The sequence below is a fragment of the Chanos chanos genome, chromosome 12 (assembly GCF_902362185.1).
Source record: "Chanos chanos chromosome 12, fChaCha1.1, whole genome shotgun sequence".
Taxonomy (NCBI): domain Eukaryota; kingdom Metazoa; phylum Chordata; class Actinopteri; order Gonorynchiformes; family Chanidae; genus Chanos; species Chanos chanos.
The window spans coordinates 13841051-13860526 of record NC_044506.1 but is presented as its reverse complement, the minus strand read 5'-3'; the positions used below and the strand labels follow the sequence as shown (position 1 = coordinate 13860526).

General features: G+C 40.7%; 1 protein-coding gene across 1 annotated transcript in view; it reads left to right on the top strand.

Moving 5' to 3' along the window:
* Nucleotides 1–15069, top strand: part of spire1a (spire-type actin nucleation factor 1a) — a 30576-nt gene extending 15507 nt beyond the window's left edge. The window contains 14 exon segments of the mRNA XM_030789356.1: nt 1186–1311; nt 4395–4469; nt 4870–5034; nt 5859–5945; nt 6170–6299; nt 7883–7924; nt 10065–10240; nt 10369–10459; nt 10602–10744; nt 13147–13284; nt 13522–13592; nt 13742–13769; nt 13873–14018; nt 14820–15069. Coding sequence (XP_030645216.1) covers nt 1186–1311; nt 4395–4469; nt 4870–5034; nt 5859–5945; nt 6170–6299; nt 7883–7924; nt 10065–10240; nt 10369–10459; nt 10602–10744; nt 13147–13284; nt 13522–13592; nt 13742–13769; nt 13873–14018; nt 14820–15069 — 1668 coding nt within the window.
* Nucleotides 15070–19476: the final 4407 nt, after the last annotated feature.

Genomic DNA, 19476 nt, shown 5'->3' with positions numbered 1-19476 from the left:
AAACTCTCACACAGCTTATGTTATACCATATAACACTTCTATTTTATGGTTTTATGCCCTGTCTCTTAACGGATAGGGAAATGTGCATGTCAGGCAAGTTTTTGTTTCTGAAAGTGTATTTGCGCTTTCTCTCGTCGGTGTCATATTCCTTGCTGACAATAATTCCCTGGTGAAATTCTTGTGAGACATTCTTGAACAGGGCAGAGCTGAAGCACAGCAGTAGGAAATATGCCATTTAACCGGTTAGTTTGGTTTACGCACAGTTTTCCGCATGATTCCATTGTGCCCATGGGAGACTGCACCTTAAATGTGTTTACACCTGCCTGTCATGCGAGAAATGGGCTGGGAGCGTGTTAAAGAATGAGATATCTTATCAAATATGAATAGATTAATCAAACGTGACATGGTTTGCTTTTTAATGTAGGCTGTTTTCAGAAGTAGAATTCAAATGATTTTCAGTACAGGTTAAAATTTTATGGCTTTAATGACTTATTGACATTAAATAACTAATTAACCGCATTATAATTGCTGAGTCATTTAAAGGTACTGGGGCTAGGCCAATGATTCAGTTATTTACAGTTCACAGTCCAGTTACGTTCTTAAGTTGTATGTGTTTACTTTAAGACAGGATCTATCACAAGGATAGAGTGCTATGGATCAAAACCAAAAACATTTAGGTCAGCATTTCTCAAACTGGTCCGTGACGAGGAAATAGTCCACAGAGCCCTGCCGCTGCGCGAGTCAAATTATGCTCGGTGCTTCTGTCACTTGCCAGGTGAAAATAGTCCTCGCGGGCAGGAACGCGTAACATTCTAGAATCTTGAATAAAATTTCACTATTTTCAAAGCAAGAGCTTCAGTCAAGGGGGCGGAGACATGGCAGTTTCCCCGGCGCCGGCCCACAGCCCATAGTTTGAGAAACGCTGATTTGAGGTCACACATTAGTAATGTTAAAAAGAACAAATGGATGATGATGGGAGAAAAATGACTGATAAGAGTGTCATTAGAAATCTGACATTGTTAACCAACTCTAAAGACACAATGTTTTGCATCCCATTACCCTGACTGTAGGGTATTTGTTTTGTATTGGCATACTCACGAGGAGAACGATAAAAATAGACACTTTTAGTTTAGCAGTGTTACCGTGTTCATTATCATTAACTTTGACCACATCCTTAATCCTCAGCTCTGCACATCCCATCTGCCCAGCCCGTCAGATGCTCCCGACCACTATCAGGCTGTGTGTCGGGCCCTCTACGCCGAAACCAAGGAGCTTCGCACCTTCCTGGAGAAGATCAAGAATGCCAAAGAGGTACTTACTCTCATCAATAACTGAGTACACACATACAGAGACTAGTCCCTGTCATTAACTCATAGTACACACATACAGCTCAGTTAAGCGCATTATATATATATATATATATATATCTCACTCACACATGAGAAAGTCCCTTGAATTAAGGAAACACACTATTTCTCCGACAGTCCTCATCACTCTGTTTGTATTGTACCATAACTCATTCGCCATTGGCTGTACAGGAGACTCGCTGAACTTGAAGTGTTGGCAGGAGAAAAAACTGCTGTTCTATCTTTGCCCATAAAATGAGATGCACACATTCTTTGAAATGGACAATTTTTTTCAAGCGCAAGAGAATCCTCATGGGTATGAAGCTCCACATTGGCATGAATATTGATTTCTCTCTCAGCCATGACCGCCTCTGTCTTACAGCTCAGGATCCTTCTCCTTTCTCTCTATGTGTTTTTACAAAATATGCATCAAAATTGCTGCAGTGGAAAAAGATTGTTTGCTCAAAAATGTACTGGAAGCTACTGATATATTGACTTCATGACATGACTGCTTCAAAAGTGCTGTCTGTCTTTGCAATGCTTTTTAGATCTTGCAAATGACACAAAGGGGGGAAAAAATCTATTGCTAACATGAAACAATTAATAGCAGTCACCTTGGTAATGTTTTTGTTTAATGGTCCTTCTTCTCTGAAAGTGACTGCGTGGGATAATAACAGTTCTGACTCATAATGCAGCAGAGTGGAGTCTCTGAGGCAAACAGAGAATTATAACACAGTTTGAATTTACTGTTCAACACCTACGCTTATGCTATCTCATTTCAACACTCAAGATTTAGCACATGGCTAATATGGGCTAGCATTCTTATACAAGCTAACATTGTGGTACAGGCTAGCATTGTGAGATAGGTTAGCATTGTGGTGTGGAACCCTTAGAAGGTCCACAGTGGAAAGTCAGAGCCGGAGTTGAACTGCCCCTCGTTGGTTCTTCACTGTCATCTCTGTCAGTTCACCCACTGACTTGGATAACACTCCCTAAGATAACTTGTTACTAAGCAGTTAATCCTTATGAGCTGTTTCTAACAGGTCTCCTATAGGATTGGCCTACTATCCTTTCCCTTAGTGCTGGCTCTTGTTACGTTTGCTATGGCAACACTTTTACCTGTAAACCGCATCACTTGGTTATGTTCAGACTCATCTAATAGTTTTAACTGTGGGTGTGTCTGTGCTCTGTTGTCATTGTTATTTTAACCCTCAGGCTGATGAGAAATTGTTGACATGTTTGGTATTTGTTAGATAATGGGAGCGTGTACAGCTTGTGCTATGTGGTTTGAAAAACAGGACAGTTGGCGCTAGGATAATGAGAGGCATCATCAGTCAGCCAGTTTTGGTCACCAGTTTTCTGTCTGATATCAAGTAGACTTATTGTTCGAACAGCCAGTGTCACTCTACTGCGTATAGATCAATAACATAGCGCGCAGGCGCACACACACACACACAGACACAGAGTGTTTCCTGCTCTATGTATACAGCAGAGGATTTGGATCTGTGGGCTTATGTAATACATGTTACAAAAGCTAGAAAAAGCCGTGTTATTATGAGGTGTGTGTAAGGAGATTATTCTACGATGAGTTAGGTGGAGGGATTTTTTTTTTTTAGTTCGCTGGTTTACAGAACGTCACTGTGTGATCAACGCCACATAATCAAGCGACACGTAACTCCCATGCAAAGCGAATGCGCCCAGTCACAGGTGTGTCTGCCTTAGAATCCGCGTCGCTAGCTTAAGTGCGTCATTGATCTCTGCTTCTGTGTCTCCCCGTTAGACGGACTCCAAATTCTTGTGAAACAGGCCTGCTTGCCGAGCTGTGAGCCCGGGGACGTGGGTGGTTACTGAGTAAAGGACTGCCTTGAAAGGGGATGTGAGGAGGCAGAATAAGCAGTCTCCCTGACTCCCTGTCTTTCATCTGAGTTTGACTGCCGGTGATGCTCTGATCTGGCCTGCTGATTCACAGTCCCTGAGGAGCATGTAGACCCCAATATTTGTCTGTGTATTGAGAGATCAGAGTGAAATGAGGCATTCTGTCGAGTGTAAGTGTTGGTTTGAGTGGTAATATGCGGGGGAAAAAAACAGAGGCTTGGATCCTGTTCAGTGTATTTACTCATTGACTCTCCTTCCTTCCCTGCACCCTCTATCACTCTCTCTCTCTCTTTCTCTTTCCCTTTCTTTCTCTCGGAATTCGCGTGACTGGTTGAAGCCCTTGAGACAAAGGATAGCATACTTCGTTTTATGTTGTTTTCCTCTGGGTATTTTTCCTATTCAGACTGTAGTATTAAATGTACAGCCAACATCCAAACCAGGTCTATGTGGGTCTTTGTACTCTGGATTCCTTTGACAGCACTCGACTGGAATGCATTTAGAAAAAGGAAATCCACCGGACTGTCAAAAAAAGACACGCAAACAGAATGTTTATAAAAATGGCCTTTGGAGTCAACTCTTATGTATTCAACGTTCAATGCAGAGGACTTCAGATTTAGTCTTTCTGACGTGTGAATCTGTGTGTATAAGTGTGTCTTTGGACGAGTATGTGAGCATTTAAATCGCACGCTAATCGAAAGGCCATAGATCCTAACCTTGTAACTGAATACCAGTAATAAAAGTGTGTTTGGAGTCCTGACATTGATCAGCCATGAGAGTGACAGACTGTGGCAGTCCTACTGTAATGCAGTGGTGACCTGCTTCTGTCCCTATCCCAGCATCACCCTGGAATGACAACCAAAAGTGGTTCAATAGACTTGGCACTGATGTGAACAGTAAAAGGCAACATTAGTGACTGATTGATTGTGTCCAACAGAGAAGTTCAGTGTGAGCTATCTGATGGAGTGAGCCTGCTATCTGACACACTCCTTCATGACGATCGATTTACAAATGAACCAATTCCAAACCGGATACGTCGACATTGACTTTTATGCTGTTTGGCCTTTGGCTCTCTGTGGCAAACGTCAAATCACTAGCTGCCTGAAAACGTATTTTTATACATTTCTACATCTGTCTCCTTTTTTTCTTTTTTCTTTTTTTTTCTTTTTTTTTTAGAATCTGCGGAGGATGGAAGGAGATACTCCAGAGGAGCCTGTCAGAGACTTGAATGAGCTGCAGAATGCAGACTGGGTAAGAATAATAAACAAAAACAACTCAAAAAGAACCAGAACTGTCAGGGTTGGCACAGAGTGTCTGTTATTGACATGCTTATTAGTGTTTGTCCTTGTAAGAGAGGCTGGATCCAGAGCACTTTTATGCCCTAGTACTGCGTGTAACATACATGTTTACTGGCATGAGGGTGAAAGTTATGCCATTAAGGTATTTTGTGTTTGTCTGGTTCAACGTGAGAGGACTCACAGATCGTTATCACAAAAAGTGTAATCATAATGTAAGACTCTGCCAAGATCAGGAGTGTATCCGAGATGCAGAGGGTGTATTCATGCATACAGTCGACCCCCTATATTTTACTCATGTCTTGTAATTGTTTGTGTGTATGTGTCTGTGTGTGTTTGCGTGTTGTGTCGGTCAGGCGAGGTTCTGGGTGCAGGTGATGAGAGACCTGAGGAACGGTGTAAAACTGAAGAAAGTACAGGAGCGTCAGTATAACCCCCTGCCCATTGAATATCAGCTCACGCCTTACGAGATGCTAATGGATGACATCCGTTCCAAACGCTACAAACTACGAAAGGTCATGGTGAGTGGAGCCCGGGCTAAGTCAAAGGGTCCACACATGAGCATCGACTGCATAAAAAAAAAAAAACAGTTTGTTGACTCTACTTGTATGAAACTTTTTAAAAAGATATGTCAGTCGCATGCATAGGTAATATACGTGAGTTTTGCTCCAGACGTACATTTTGTCCTCTGTGCAACCGTTTCAAATGGTCCATGACTATGAGAAAAGCTCTTTCCTTGAGATAAAGTCCACAGGCACCAACCAATATTGAAAGCTATTTATAAGCTTTCGGTTTCTCAGGGCAAATACGCGTGGCTGAGCCGTTCTGGTCTGTCTCTCTTGACCAGGGAGCCTCCAGTATGAAGCCTATCATGGCTTTATTTCAGTTGTTTAGGGTACCATATACGATGGTGACACATAGGTGCAATAACTAGGCGAGAGTCACTGTTAAAAAGTAAAAATAGACCTTCAGGTGTTTGCCACGTCGTAGCCTGAAGAAATAAGATAACTATGTCTATGAGGTAATGGGTAGACCTTTGATCGTGTTACATACCTTTGACCTCAAATGATTAAGTTAAGTACTAACAAAAGCAACTATTTCCTTTTATCTGAATGGCCAGATTTAGTTACCTGTCCTTTTAGGCTTTGAACACAAATTTTTATGATGCCACACACGTCAGACATACATGAAATGAAAGAAGTGATTGCGGTTCAGTACTTTTAAAATGAATTTGTGTTTGAGCAGTCTTCCCATGTCTGATATGACAGCGCTGATGACGTCGTTCTGGGAGATTTTTTGAGTTGTTTGACCGTTAAGCTTTCCTGTGTTTCTATACTTGTCTCAGGTGAATGGTGACATTCCGCCCAGGTTAAAGAAGAGTGCTCACGAGGTCATTCTGGAATTCATCAGATCCAGACCTCCTCTCAAACCTGTGAGTGTTACTCACACACATTTACACTCACACACACTTAGACACACTCACACTCATATACAGACTGATTAGAAGATTAGAATGACACATACTGTAGCATTACATTATCAGCATGTAATGTTGCAGACAGTAAAACTGTTGGTTTAATGATAGCTCCCAGCATGCTTTTCTCTAATGTAGAGGTAATATGATAACTGTGAAAATTGGTTCCTGTGTGTGTTGAGGTCTCCGCACGTAAGCTGAAGCCCCACCCTCCGCGACCCCCCAGTCTCCATGAGAGAATCCTAGAAGAGATCAAGGCGGAAAGAAAACTCAGACCTGTGTCACCAGACATGATCCGCAGGAACCGGCTTGGTCAGTACACACACACACACACACACACACACAGGCACGCAACACAAACACCTCTCAGGACATTTTTTACTTACAGTCTACATGCATTCATCAGTTTCAAACTAGATGCATAGGTCTGTCATAAGATAACTTGCATCAACACAAGTTATACAAAACAGTTCTCTCAATGTGCTCAGGGCCTCATATGTAGACATGAATGTAAATATGTAGTAACATATACATAGAAAAAAAAGAAAACCCACACTCAGCCTGTTGCCTTTGGACACACTTCACCTTAGTGCTTTCATTTCATTAGGACATACAGTCAAAGTGTATATTTGGGCAGTGACAGTGTCACATAATGCTGTTTGCCTGAATCCCATTAGGATGTCATTGCAGGGAAGAAAAGAGAGTATTTGAGGATAACTCCTGCCAAGTAAAAGACGTGTTGCTTCTGCTCGTCCTGGACAATCTCATATAATAGCAGTAATGTTTCACAGTGTGCTGTGCTTTCATGCATGATCACTTTGGCTGCTCTTTCCTTCTCTCAACTCAAAGACCACTCTAACATGAATGCTACCATTCAGCCTTACCAGCCTCTCTTTATGTCTAACGCTTTGTCAAGTCAACGTCCTGTTTTTTATCTTAAGCTGAAGTGCATTTAGAATGTTATTAGAGAAATTGGATGAGTGCATTTAGAAGCGATGACAGCCTCTGAATATACTCTATATTGAAGTATATCTCTGTGTGTAGTTTTCACAGTTCTTGTTTGTTATTACTGTGTTTAGATGGGTTCTTGTGGCCTGTTACCAGTTTTTAGCATGAATACAATCTTAAATCTGCACCATTGATTTGCATCAATGGTTTGGCTTGTTCTAGAATGCGTTATTGGGAAAATTAATGGGAGAACCACGGGTTAAAGTCTGGATTTGTCTGGATCTGTTATGTAAATCCACCTCTGTATTTGAATAATTGTCTTATTGAACTGGTCTGTTGTGTTTTGGTTCTTAAACATTCCAACCTTGATCAGGTTGTGCACTCAAAGGTCACTAATGTCAGCGTATAACAGTTGAGTATGTGTTGGTTTGTGTTGTGAAAAGAGTATGTTGTTTTCTTGGTGTGCTGATGGGGACAAAGTTTGAATGTTGTCCCACTGCATTCATGTTCTGTCAATAGCTTTCAAAACATTTAAGTGGATTACTATGGGTCTATACTCTTTAAGAGGATTGCTATAAAGTTTTACTAATTAAATGTTTGCAATGGTGGTTTCTATGTTTTTTCTATGGATTTTGTATATTTCTAAGTGGGTAAAGGCTTATTCTTTGTTAGTTTTGTTAATGCTGCAGTTTGTAGACTTACGTTTCTCTGGAATTGCTAAATCAGCTTTCTAGAATGCCTCTGGTTCTTGATCTAGAAGTGTTTTCCTGAAGTATTACGGGTGTATTATTTAGTTGTCTGAGTAGTTATGCAATATACTCCTTATGGTTCACTCAGTTTTCTTTTTTTAATCCAAATGCATTGGTTTCAATGGCTTTTAAATTGTTTTGTTTTTTTGCTTCATTTGTTGTTGTCCTCTCCTCTCCCTGCTCCCATCTCTCTTGCAGTAGTGAGACCGCTTAGCATGTCTTTCAGTTTTGACGCATCAGGTAAAGATTCTGGCTGGCTGCTTTGTTGTGGTTTGGTCCATTTTGATTTTCTGGTTGTTTTACACAAGCCTCATTCACCAGCACTCCCCTTCTCATCTCATTGGTGTCTGGTGTTGGCCAGAGGGCTGTGTCAATCCACTGAGCCCGCTGGCTATGACATGGGAACAGACACACCTCCGCTGTGAGGAGGTGGATGGGTCAGTGCAGCATTTTCCACCGAACCATTAGCCAATACATTATTAGATTTACTTAACATGCTAACTAGGGCTGGTATCAGCTGTTCTCCTGTTCATTATTAGTGAATTTTGTCTCAGTCCTGCTTCAGACACACTCGACATGTTAGACAGAGATGATGTCAAATCCACATAAACAGTTATTCATTTAGGAGGCATAGTTTGGCAGACAAACTTAACGTTAACATCATCAGAACATCAGAATGTCGTTTTTCACATCATACGTTTGATGACACATAAAGATTTACATGAATTGACAATTGTTCTGATGTTGAACTATGCATGAAGAGAAATTCGAGGATGCATTGGACACATTACTCTGACCTCCTGTGTTAATAAGAGGCGGATGATGTGATGTACACATGGGCTTATGTAAGAGAAACCTTTGACATAAGCCCCGAGGTCCCACACAGCCTGTGGGTATGTGTAATCGCTCTGGTCACAGACCTCAGCATCCTGCACTGGATCCTTATCCATCCCCCACTTTTGTCTTTCTGTGTGCCGTGTGAGGCCCTGCTACCACGTCATTCACTCGCTGTCTGTTAGCACTCACTGCTTCTTCACTGCTGCTGGACTGTGTGCTGTATGTGTGTGTGGGTACAGTGCTGAGAGTCATTTTGCAGTCACGCTATCCCCCCAAGTTTGCCACACTTCCACGGCGACTGCCGATCACTTAACTCCCACGGTGTGAATGCAGCTAATCAGCTAACGTCGCTCAAGTGAACGCTCACAGTCGGAGAACCTCTGTTAAGAGTCACTGTGTGATAAGACGGGGCATGACAGGTATATACTGGTTATGATGTATGTTGGTGACTACAGGATCATATTGAAGGATATGTTCCTTTCTAGGAGCAGGCAAAAGCATGAGCACTCCTCAAGACTTGTTCCGAAGTTCAGGTAAAGTACCGTTACAGCACGCATGCATCTCTGACTGCTCTCTCACAGTTAGACCATACAGGCTCAGTGTTAGGATCAACGGAAGGTTTTCGTCAGCCAGTTTGGGAGTGTGATTGTGAAATTGTGTAGTTTTCTTTTTATAACTGAAAATGTGTAAAGCAGTGTGGGTTACAGCACAGTTGACAGAATCCATTTTTACCCTGTGCTAAGTACGGATAAGTGTCCTTTAAGAGCGTTGTGTAACGCTGTGAGTCTACGGCTGTTAATATTTCATGAGGTCCCGTATTTATTTTTACCAAGCTTCACATGCCCAGTGACAATTTCCTCTCATTTTCACATAGTTCAAAATTTTTCACTTTGGACTTTTCGTTCACTTTTTTTTTTGCCCCCCTAACAACACAGGCCATGCTGACAATTGTGATGGACGGTATCTATAGTTAACGGTTATTTGCACTGATAAACCTATGAAAAATCTATGAAATTGAAAAAGCGATGTATGAAATCATCTATCAGAGTAAATTAGATTTGTGTGCTGTTTAGTTCTAGTCTTTTCCCTGTTTGACATTAGTGCTGGTGACTGGAGTATGAAAAGGCTCCTGTGAACAAGATGGATGTCAGCTGAGAACTAGGAAGAGCGTATGATGAATAAAGAGAGTGGAGGGTTAAAGACTGGGGCAACTCTGGTTTTACTCTGGGTTCATTTATAAGAATTAGAGGACACGGACAGCTGCTTAACCACGCGCCTCTGTCGGCAATTTCATTTTAACAGCTTTTTTTTTTTTTTTTTTTACAAACATTGGTCTTAGGCAAGGATCAATTATTGCGAGAATTTCTTGTCTGTCTTGTTTAATGAGTGAAATTGCGAGATCATGAGATGGTAAAATATTGTTTAGCATAAGTCATACATTTCTAACAAGTGCTGCAGATGTGAATGAAATTTTCATGCTCATGCATAATGATCATATTGCTTTGCTGTTCGACATCTGACTGTCATGTGATTGCCCTCACAGGCCTGTCTACCCCTGATGCGCCGAGGAAACTGGCCACCAGTACACTGGCCCTGGCCAATGGCACGCCGCCGGCCCAGAGCCCTGTGAACGGAGTGGGCGCAGCTCAGCCTCTGTCACAGAGGAAGAGACTATTGAAGGCTCCCACACTGGCTGAACTGGACAGCTCTGACTCTGATGTGAGTGTGTGTGTGCGTGTGCATGCTGACAATGTCAAAGGTCATATTAGAGACATGTGAAGGACTGAAATGACATATATATATATAGTGTACAGTTACTGTAACAGCAGTTGCGTTCTGACCCACAGGATGAGCCAACTCACAGGTCAGCCAGCAGCTCCAGTATGTCAGCCTCAATGATGGATGACACATCACCAGAGTCTGTCATAGGAAGAAAGAGTAAGTTTATTTCTATAACCTCCGAACTGTGGTGTTTAGGTGTCTCTTTATGTGTCAAAACCCTTTACTTTTTCAACCTGACCTCTAAATGTCTCTCTCTCTCTCTCTCTCTCTCTCTCTCGCTCTCTCTTTCTCTTTAAAGCTCCTCCAAGGTTCCTGCCCATATCCTCCACTCCTCAGCCTGACAAACGGGTGGCTCCTCACAGGAGACACTCTATAGAGAAGGAGGCTCCTACGAGTGTGCGACCATTCATGCCTCCCTCTCGCCAGAGCTCCAAATCACTGGTCAGTCTCCCATCTCTCACACACAAGCCAGTACCACAGAGAACTTATCCTGAGACCTTAGTGTGGACACCAGTCATCCACAGCGTAATACATACACACACACACACGTGTGGCTCAACTGCTTTTAGGTTAAGAGCGCTCTGAAGACATCAAATAACGTGTGACGTTAGAGCAATGGGTCTAGCCTCCGGCCGCTCTGAGAAATACAGCTTGAGATCATGTGAACTCACAGGGCTGGAAAACTAATTGAATTCACAGGACAGACTGCAGTGCAGATCTCTGTGGAGAAAAGGAGGCCAGGGAGAACAGGAGAGGGGCTGTGGAAGTCACCCAGCTATGATCTTTAGGCCTAAATCTTCAATTTGAGAGAAGATGTTTTTGTTCTCACACACCTTGGCCACACTGATCTGTCTTTGGTGATAGAGAGAGGAGGCTGTCAGGTTAACAGGAGTAATAAAAGTATTCAGATGTTATTCTTACTGCAGTTACAGCTATGAGCTAGGCACGCAAATACACACGATCACCTGTTTGTGTCCATCCACATCAGTCTTACAACAGCGATGTTTAATATTGCCTGTGGTGGTGGGGTTCCCACAAGCATTTGAATTGGCTGCCACATGATAAAACAAAAATCTATCAGAAAAACAATGGCTCGTGACTGACTGCGCAAAATGAAATAAATAATGACAGTTGTCAATGGAAATGTATTGGAAATGTAATTTGTTTATGAATATTGTCAGGTAAAAAGTGTTTTCATATTGTCTTATTGTTGATAGAGCACGTATCAGGCACTATACTACTTGAGTACCGTAACAGAGTACTTTTACTTGATTACTTACTTACCCCTGCAGATAGTACACTGATTACATGGTTTCTGGTCCTAACAGCACTAAAAGCAGCTTTTAGGGGTTGATTTTTAAAACGTAGCTAATACGTACATGTCTTAGATGAATGCTTTAGTATAGACTGCCTCTTACATGGCATAAATAGAAGATAAATTGTCAATGCGATACAGTAGCAGAATTATAACTGCAATACTTTCCTCCTTTGCGTTCTGCTGCAGCGGCAGTCTGACAACCCCAAGGTAAAGAACACTTACATACCTGTTTTCTCTCACTAATCATCACACCTCACACATAAAGAGAGGTCCACGGGTGAATTCCTCTGAATGCTGCTCCTACATTGGGTGGTATTTGTGACATTTGGGTGGTGTTTGACATTTGGGTGACACCAAAGTTCTCTTTTCAGTCATTCAGCTGAACACCTGTGTTATGTGTGCATGTTGAAAAACATAGCACGGCCGCGGTTAAGGATAAAAACAAAGGACTAGCCATTGGGTACATTTAAACTGCTCTCACAACCACTCTTTGTCTGTTATGGCTAAAGCATTCCATTTCAAACACCTTTCATACTCTACCTATTCAAGATGAAACACTGTTACTCTAAATATGTGAACCGACTCATTTAATTGGCATACTGTTATAATTGCTTCTTGAAAGGAATGCAGTTTAGAGCTGTAATGTCTGAGTTAAAGATGGCTTGGTTTTTAGACAGTCTGTTTTTGGTTTAGGCAGGTTTCAGCTTAAATGAGTTTACAGACAACTTTTTCAGATTATGTGAACAGTGAACAACACGTTTTATTGTCATTTCTTCTGAAGGTTAGTCAGAGGCACCTAACAGAGCCCAGCCATCCTATTGGAGTTTTAAAGTGATAACTATAATTACACTGATATTAATGCAACGCTAAAAGCACCCTAACATCATGTGAAACCATAACTATGTGTTAAATACTGCACCCTTGGGTACTATTCAGCACCTTACATTTTAATGAACTGCAATATATTTTATTGATTTTCTTACAAAATAAATGATGTAAAACAGTTATTGTTTTATGACCAGGATATTGGCTTAGTGTGTCTGTGTGTGTGTTTCTGTGTATGTGTATCTATATATGTGTGTCGTCCATTGTTCATTGAGATCTAGATCATGAGAACTAGACCTTGGCTGTCTTGTGTTTTTTTCTCCTCTAGAGGGCAGCATGACACAAACTTTCCACTCTAAACACTTGCACAGGACATAGCTTAAAATCTGTAAACCATTTAACATGTCACCATCTCATACAAGGGTTAACTATACCATGCTAAATTGCATCTTTACTCCGTACCCATTTTGATGTGTGTAACCACAAGCTGTGTCCAGTGCTTTATGAGAGGGGACTTGGTTGTTACTGGCTGTCTGGGACTTCTTTATTATTTATGCTTTGTGGTATCCATACGGAGGGTGAGCCAGCGGTTGCTATGGTATCGTCAGCCTGCTTCATTTGCATGCGGCACTGACAGTAATTGGTCTAGATTGCAACAGTGGGATACGGCAGTGGTTTAACAGTAGTCTGTGTTGTGCAGGAGGAATTCTGTTACCCAGTGGAGTGTCTGGCCCTGACCGTGGAAGAGGTGATGCACATCAGACAGGTGCTCGTCAAAGCCGAACTGGAGAAATTCCAGCAGTACAAGGACGTGTACAATGCCCTGAAGAAAGGAAAGGTGAATGTCTTGACCTTGAAATTCACACCTAACTTCATGGTCTCATGGAAAATGCCCTGCGTACTAAGCTAAAACACTGTCACTGGACACTGGTCATGTTTGTCATCTGTTAGAGGATATGTCTCAATAACAATACATAATAATATAGAACAGTAGCAATAAAGTAGAATAATAAAAAAAACAGAATAACAATCATTTTGAATGTTGTTTCTGGTCTTGCCATCCACTTCTTCCCAGCTCTGCTTCTCCTGTCGGACAAAGAGGTTCTCCATCTTTACCTGGTCCTACACGTGCCAGTTCTGTAAAAGGTAAACCTACCATGCATTTGGATCCGTGCCTTAACGCTTAATGTTAGAATATGTGGCGAAACATTATATTTGAAGTGGTAGTTTGCTGAAACTGTGCACTAAATACTACATTGCTGATTTTTTTTGTCCCCCTCCTCTGTATTTTTCAGGCCGGTGTGTTCACAGTGCTGTAAGAAGGTATGTTTAGCTTTCGATCAGAGCCCTGCACCGGTGTGTGTTTGCTTTCTCTGTGAGGCACTGTAATGTCTCTGTCCTTCTGACCGGCGTTTTGTTGTTTCAGATGAGACTACCCTCCAAACCTCTTGCCAATCTACCTGTTTACTCTCTGGGCTCCACTGGCCTGCCCAGGGACGAGGGCGAGGCCCCGGCTCAGCCAGAGAAGGCTTCTTCCGGCAGCTTCCATCGCCGACACAGCCTGCGCAGGTAGTGCTCAGAGATGTCATCTCTGTATGTGTGTGTCAGAGAAATGGTGGTTGAATTTCGAATCAGACCTGACACTGTAGGTGCAGTTTATTTTATGTGTCAGTACCAGTACATTGTCTGATCAGCTGTCAGTAGTTAGGGTCAGGGACATCTTGTGTTTGCACCTCTTACAGCTCAGATCTGTTAGTGGTGTTGTGTGCCATGGGGAGGAGTAACAGGATGTTTGATCAGGAGTAGTCACAGTGGGGGAAAAAAAAGCTCATGTTTCCATAGCGATTTTTAAAAATCACATACTTCAACATGGTACTTTTGCATTTTAAATTTTATGATCTTGCAGAAAATAGTAGGGTTGTGTCAAATATATCCCGCAGTTGTGTCCCTGATGGAGTTTGTCAAGCGTTAATAAAATGTGTAATACCGTCACCATGGCAAAGGGATCCTTTGTTTGAATTGTTTAATGGCTAACTTATTCAGCTAAAAAAAGCATAAGCCAGATAACTTGGTCTTCCATTCCCCATCATTGTACTCCTTCTTCTCCATTTTCTGTGCTTTTCTGCCAAAAGGAAAAAACTTTTTCTCTTGACAGCTGAGTATGAAGGTCTTTTTTAGGTGACTATATAATTGGTCTGTGATGAATCTGCTAAAGTGAAGATTTCTTAGTTTGCCTTTTAATATACAAAAAAATTCACTTGAGAAAATGGATGGATCATTTACTTTTAAAATCCCAAAAATGTGAATATCGTTTTTCTTCTGAATATGTCTTAATAGATAAACTTTTTTTTTTTTTTTTTTTGTCGTGACCAGGTTAACTAAGCACGGAGACCGCTCATCCTCCAAAGACGAGGTCGAGCTTCCTAAAGAGCTGACCGAGGACTGGAGCACCATGGAGGTGTGCGTGGACTGCAAGAAATTCATCAACGATATCATCTGCTCAAGCAAACGCAGCCTGGCTACCAAGCGTGCCCGCCTGAAACGCAAGACGCAGTCTTTTTACCTGTCCTCCCCCAACGCCGCCGACTACCGGCCCTCCGAACGGACTATCAGTGAGGTTTAGGGTGACTGCTTCATAGCCTCGCGTCACTCTGCGTTGAGTTGGCTGTCTTACACGCCCTTCAGTCAAGTGCTTGGAACTTTGGCACTCTGTTTTCAGAGAGAAGGTGGTGACAGAATGTGTCAGACAGATATAAGGGGGTTATAAATTACCCATAAGTCAAAGTAGTCAGGCCCAAAATATATCCAGAAAGCTTTGAAATTGACTTCAAAACCCCCCTCCTATTCCCATTTTAAAAGTGCTAGTAATGAATGAGTGTCATAGGCTGTAATTTGTTGTGTCCCTCATTTGGGAAGGATTTGAACTCCACTCCCTTCAAACTCAGGAAATATTAGATTTGGTCTAAATTCAGCTCTGTTGGTGTCTAGCATATCAAAAATGTCACCGTGTAATGGTTTCCCTCCAGTGTGGGAAGTACATTACCACTGATCTAAAAAAAAAAAGAAGATTGCTAGTTGTACCATGTTTGAAATTTTGAAAGTTCTCTTAAAGTTTTGTTGAAGATGGATACTATGATACTCTTAGCACTAAACTGCATAAGTGCTGAATGTACATTTCCATTATATGAGGACGATGGTAAACAAGTGTATATAAACTGTAAGCTAAAAATGTGTTTAAAGTGTAAATAAACAACCACTTCCATTTTACTCCCCCTACTCAGGGAGAACTCAACTCACTGATTCTCCAAAACACAGACATACACTGTAGATCTACTCATCAGGTCTTTGGGGGCCTCTCCCACCCTTTCAGTCTCAAGTTCTACCAAATGATCTCTGTTTGTTATAGGTTATATTTGCTGCTTTATTAATTAAACAGTCCAAATTAGTGAAATGAAAATGAAAAAAAAATGGCATAGTATTTGTGAAGATTTTGGACATGCGTTTGTCTTTTGGGACTTTTTTTTTTTAAGTGAAGTTATAGGAAGAGGTTTTTAGGAGCGTGTTTTGGTCACATGTTAATAAGATTATAAGGTTTATTAAGCAGTGGGCTACCTGTGCCAAATAAATTGTTCTCTGTCTGCTTAATAGACATTTTTTGGACCTCTTGTATATTTTGAATAGGGTTTGCTGGAGCTCTGTTGGCACACAATAAATTTGATCGACATTCTGATCACCAACAGGTGCATACATTTATGAGATACATTTGTGTATATGCTGTACATTTACATCATTCCGATCCATTATCTACACTTAAAATCTGATTTTTTCTTTTGTTAATATTACAATGATTTATATTAATGGTATGAATATTATATAATTATTATATTGTTTTGCAGTGTTTGTTTGCGAATTATTCCGATTTTTTTTTTTTCAGAATAATTTCACAGAACGCACTTTTACCGAAATTCAAAATGTATTAGATTATTGTTTTTTTTTTGTTTGTTTGTTTTTTTCCAAGCTCAGCTTTGTTTCTGTGTTTCTGAGTTTTTTTTTTACAGTGAAGTTATACAGATAACAAGTGCCATGTAACCTATTTCCAACATTCCTTATGTTTCCTCCATAATGAGAATGTGCGATTTTGAGTGTCCCTTTGGAGTTATCGTGGCTATGCCCATGATAATTTCTACCTTTGGCCAAACATAGCACTTTACAGGATGAAATGCATGTGCAATCCTTATTACACACACGCGCACACACACACACTCGCACACACACACACACACACACACACACGCACGCACTCTTCCAGTTGTACAGTTTTTTTTTTAAATGTTTACAGTGCCCACTGTTAACAAGTGCAAAATGTAATGCCCCAAAACATCACAGACTGGATGTAATGGTTACCTGTAAAGAATGAATGGTGTGCATGTTAAAACTGCAGGCATTTTATATTTAAAGAACTGACAATAAAAAGAACTTCAAAGAGTGTTGCTTTCTTTCTTTTTTTCTTTTTTGCTCAAACTACTTAAGATGTTTTTGTACACCCACTTCCAAATCCTCTTCTTTTTTTTCCCTCCTAGCAAAGTCAGGTATTGAATAAATCAATTAGATAAGGAATACAGCCCAGCACAAACACAACACTTCTTAATAGCTATTAAGTTAAATCAATTTTATTTGCCAACTAGTGGTGGAGCAAACACAATGGATAAATGAAGTCTTGAAACTCAGTTAGTGTCAGTTAGCTAGTGAAGTTGGTGACCAAAACAAGTAACTAGGTGTAACTAATCTTTGAGAACAATTCCAGACAATCAGTACCAAATTCTGTATTCGGTCCCTGAAAATACATACTATCTCTGTGTATGTCCCATGTCTTCATCTAGGTACATGAGACTGGATCCATCCTTTCCAGAGTACTCAAATAATTGTGATTCCTTACCTTCAGCACAAATGGATTCATTTCTATGCAAACAGTGGAATGGTAATGACATAAAGGACCATGGTTTCTGATGATGTAGATGTATGATGGAGACATTGAAACCTTGTGATGGAGAGTGTGGTCACTTGCCCTTTCATTGCCCTTGAGTTGAGGGAAAAACTGTTTTTCTTCTCCTGTGAACTAAATTTTTGATTATAGCAGTTGGCAGTACATAGATTTTCTAAATCTTACATTTGTGTTACTGGAATATAAGGTTTTGTTCATCCTAAAAGTTACATAATACCTGCATTGTTTTATACCAAATCAGTTTTACACCAAGTCAGAGTGAGAATCCAAGTCAGAATTCATTCATAAATGTGATCCTGATACTTCTGTGTGTGACTACGTGTAGCTTACCTAGTCATGACAATGATGCAGTTTGAATTCATTAATCCTGAGGAGGAAAGCCCCGGAGACTGAGCACACAGCAGTGTCTACATATGAAAGAGACTACTGTGGTAGAGTGTATGGTTTTGACTCCTGGATCAGCAGCAGTACAGAAGTAGGTGTCAGTTGTTTCTCACTATTTCAAGAGTATACCATTTCACAGACTTTTGGATACCCTTTAGTGGAGTTATGATTATGAACAGTAATTTTAATGAGCATATTCATGAGGATTTCAGTGTAGGGGGCAGAAATAAAACCAAGTTAAGTCAGGTACTTAGTTAAAATAAAACAAAGTTGAAATAAAACAAAATAAAGTTAATGTGTCATAACTATTAGTGCTGTAGGGATTCTAATAAGTAAAATCAAACAAAACTCTATCTACATTATTGTCATAACTTTGGAAGGTTATGTAAGTCTTAACAAACTGTATTCATTCATTCATTTTCCATGACCATATGAAAAGACAAACAAAATTGAGTGAACTCTTAGTATGTTCATGTTAAGTGCTTGTTGACCTTCATATACTTGGGATTGTGTACAAGAAGTAACTTTAAGACCCTAAATTCACCACTTAGTTATAACCATAATTAATAAGTGTACAAGTACTGGAGCAGTAGTGGTTCAGATAAAAGCAAAACCAAAGGCCAGCAGTCAGAGACTTACAAAACTTGGCTGTATCTTGGGGCTGTGCCTAATCTGCATAGAACACACAGTTCATGCCAAGACGCTATTTCGAAGGGCTGCCAAAAAAAAAAAAAAAAAACATTCAGAGCAATCAGCAAGTCTGTGTACTTGGAGTTTGTTAGAGGGCATTGGCACTTAGACTGGAGTTGGCTGTTATGGCTGAAGTAGATAATATCGACCTCTTTGGCTGTATATGTCTCTGATGTTAAGGGTCTATTTGGTTTCAATTGATCTCGGGCCTCATGTTAAGGTCAGCACCATACAGAACACCAATGGCAGGACATTTTATTCAAAATCTGGTTCCTCCTACCAGAGCACTGAAACTTGACCGCAAATCAACCCAGAAACCACACGCTGACCTGGAGTTCACAGCAAAACCCACAATGAAATAACAATTTCTGAGGCCATATAACGCCCTAGGGAAATGTTGTGTGCACAAAGTACTGAAAACAGGGTGTCAGTGGTTATGTTACAGGTCTTTTGTAAATGACGACATGTGTAATTTCAGAAATTTGTAATTCTGGATAAAATCATTTATGAGTTCAATCATATCATTATGCCAACAAATTTGAAGGTGACTGTACATACTGTTACTATAAATTGCTTTGGATAAGTGCATGAGCTAAATGCATTGTTAAGTAGCAAATTCTACATTACTGACTTTTCCAGTAGAGGGCAGCAGTGTCTCTACCACAGTTTGAAGCGTGTCAACATTATACTGTCTTCATCTCACAACAGCTTTGTTTATCAAGTTAAATGTGTTACAGAATTGCAACCTACTATAGGTGGTTCAAAACCACAAAAGCTGCCTGTAGTCTGTGAAAAAAACTTGAGCTGTATGAGGAAGTGACAGAACATCTGGTAATCCTTCATAAACAAAGCACACAGCTTTGAACAGCTAAACCCAGAAGGCATGGTATCTTAGACCTTTTTGCACTGGCCTCACCCATGCAGGAGTGCGTCCAGTTGCTCTAGCTCACTGCG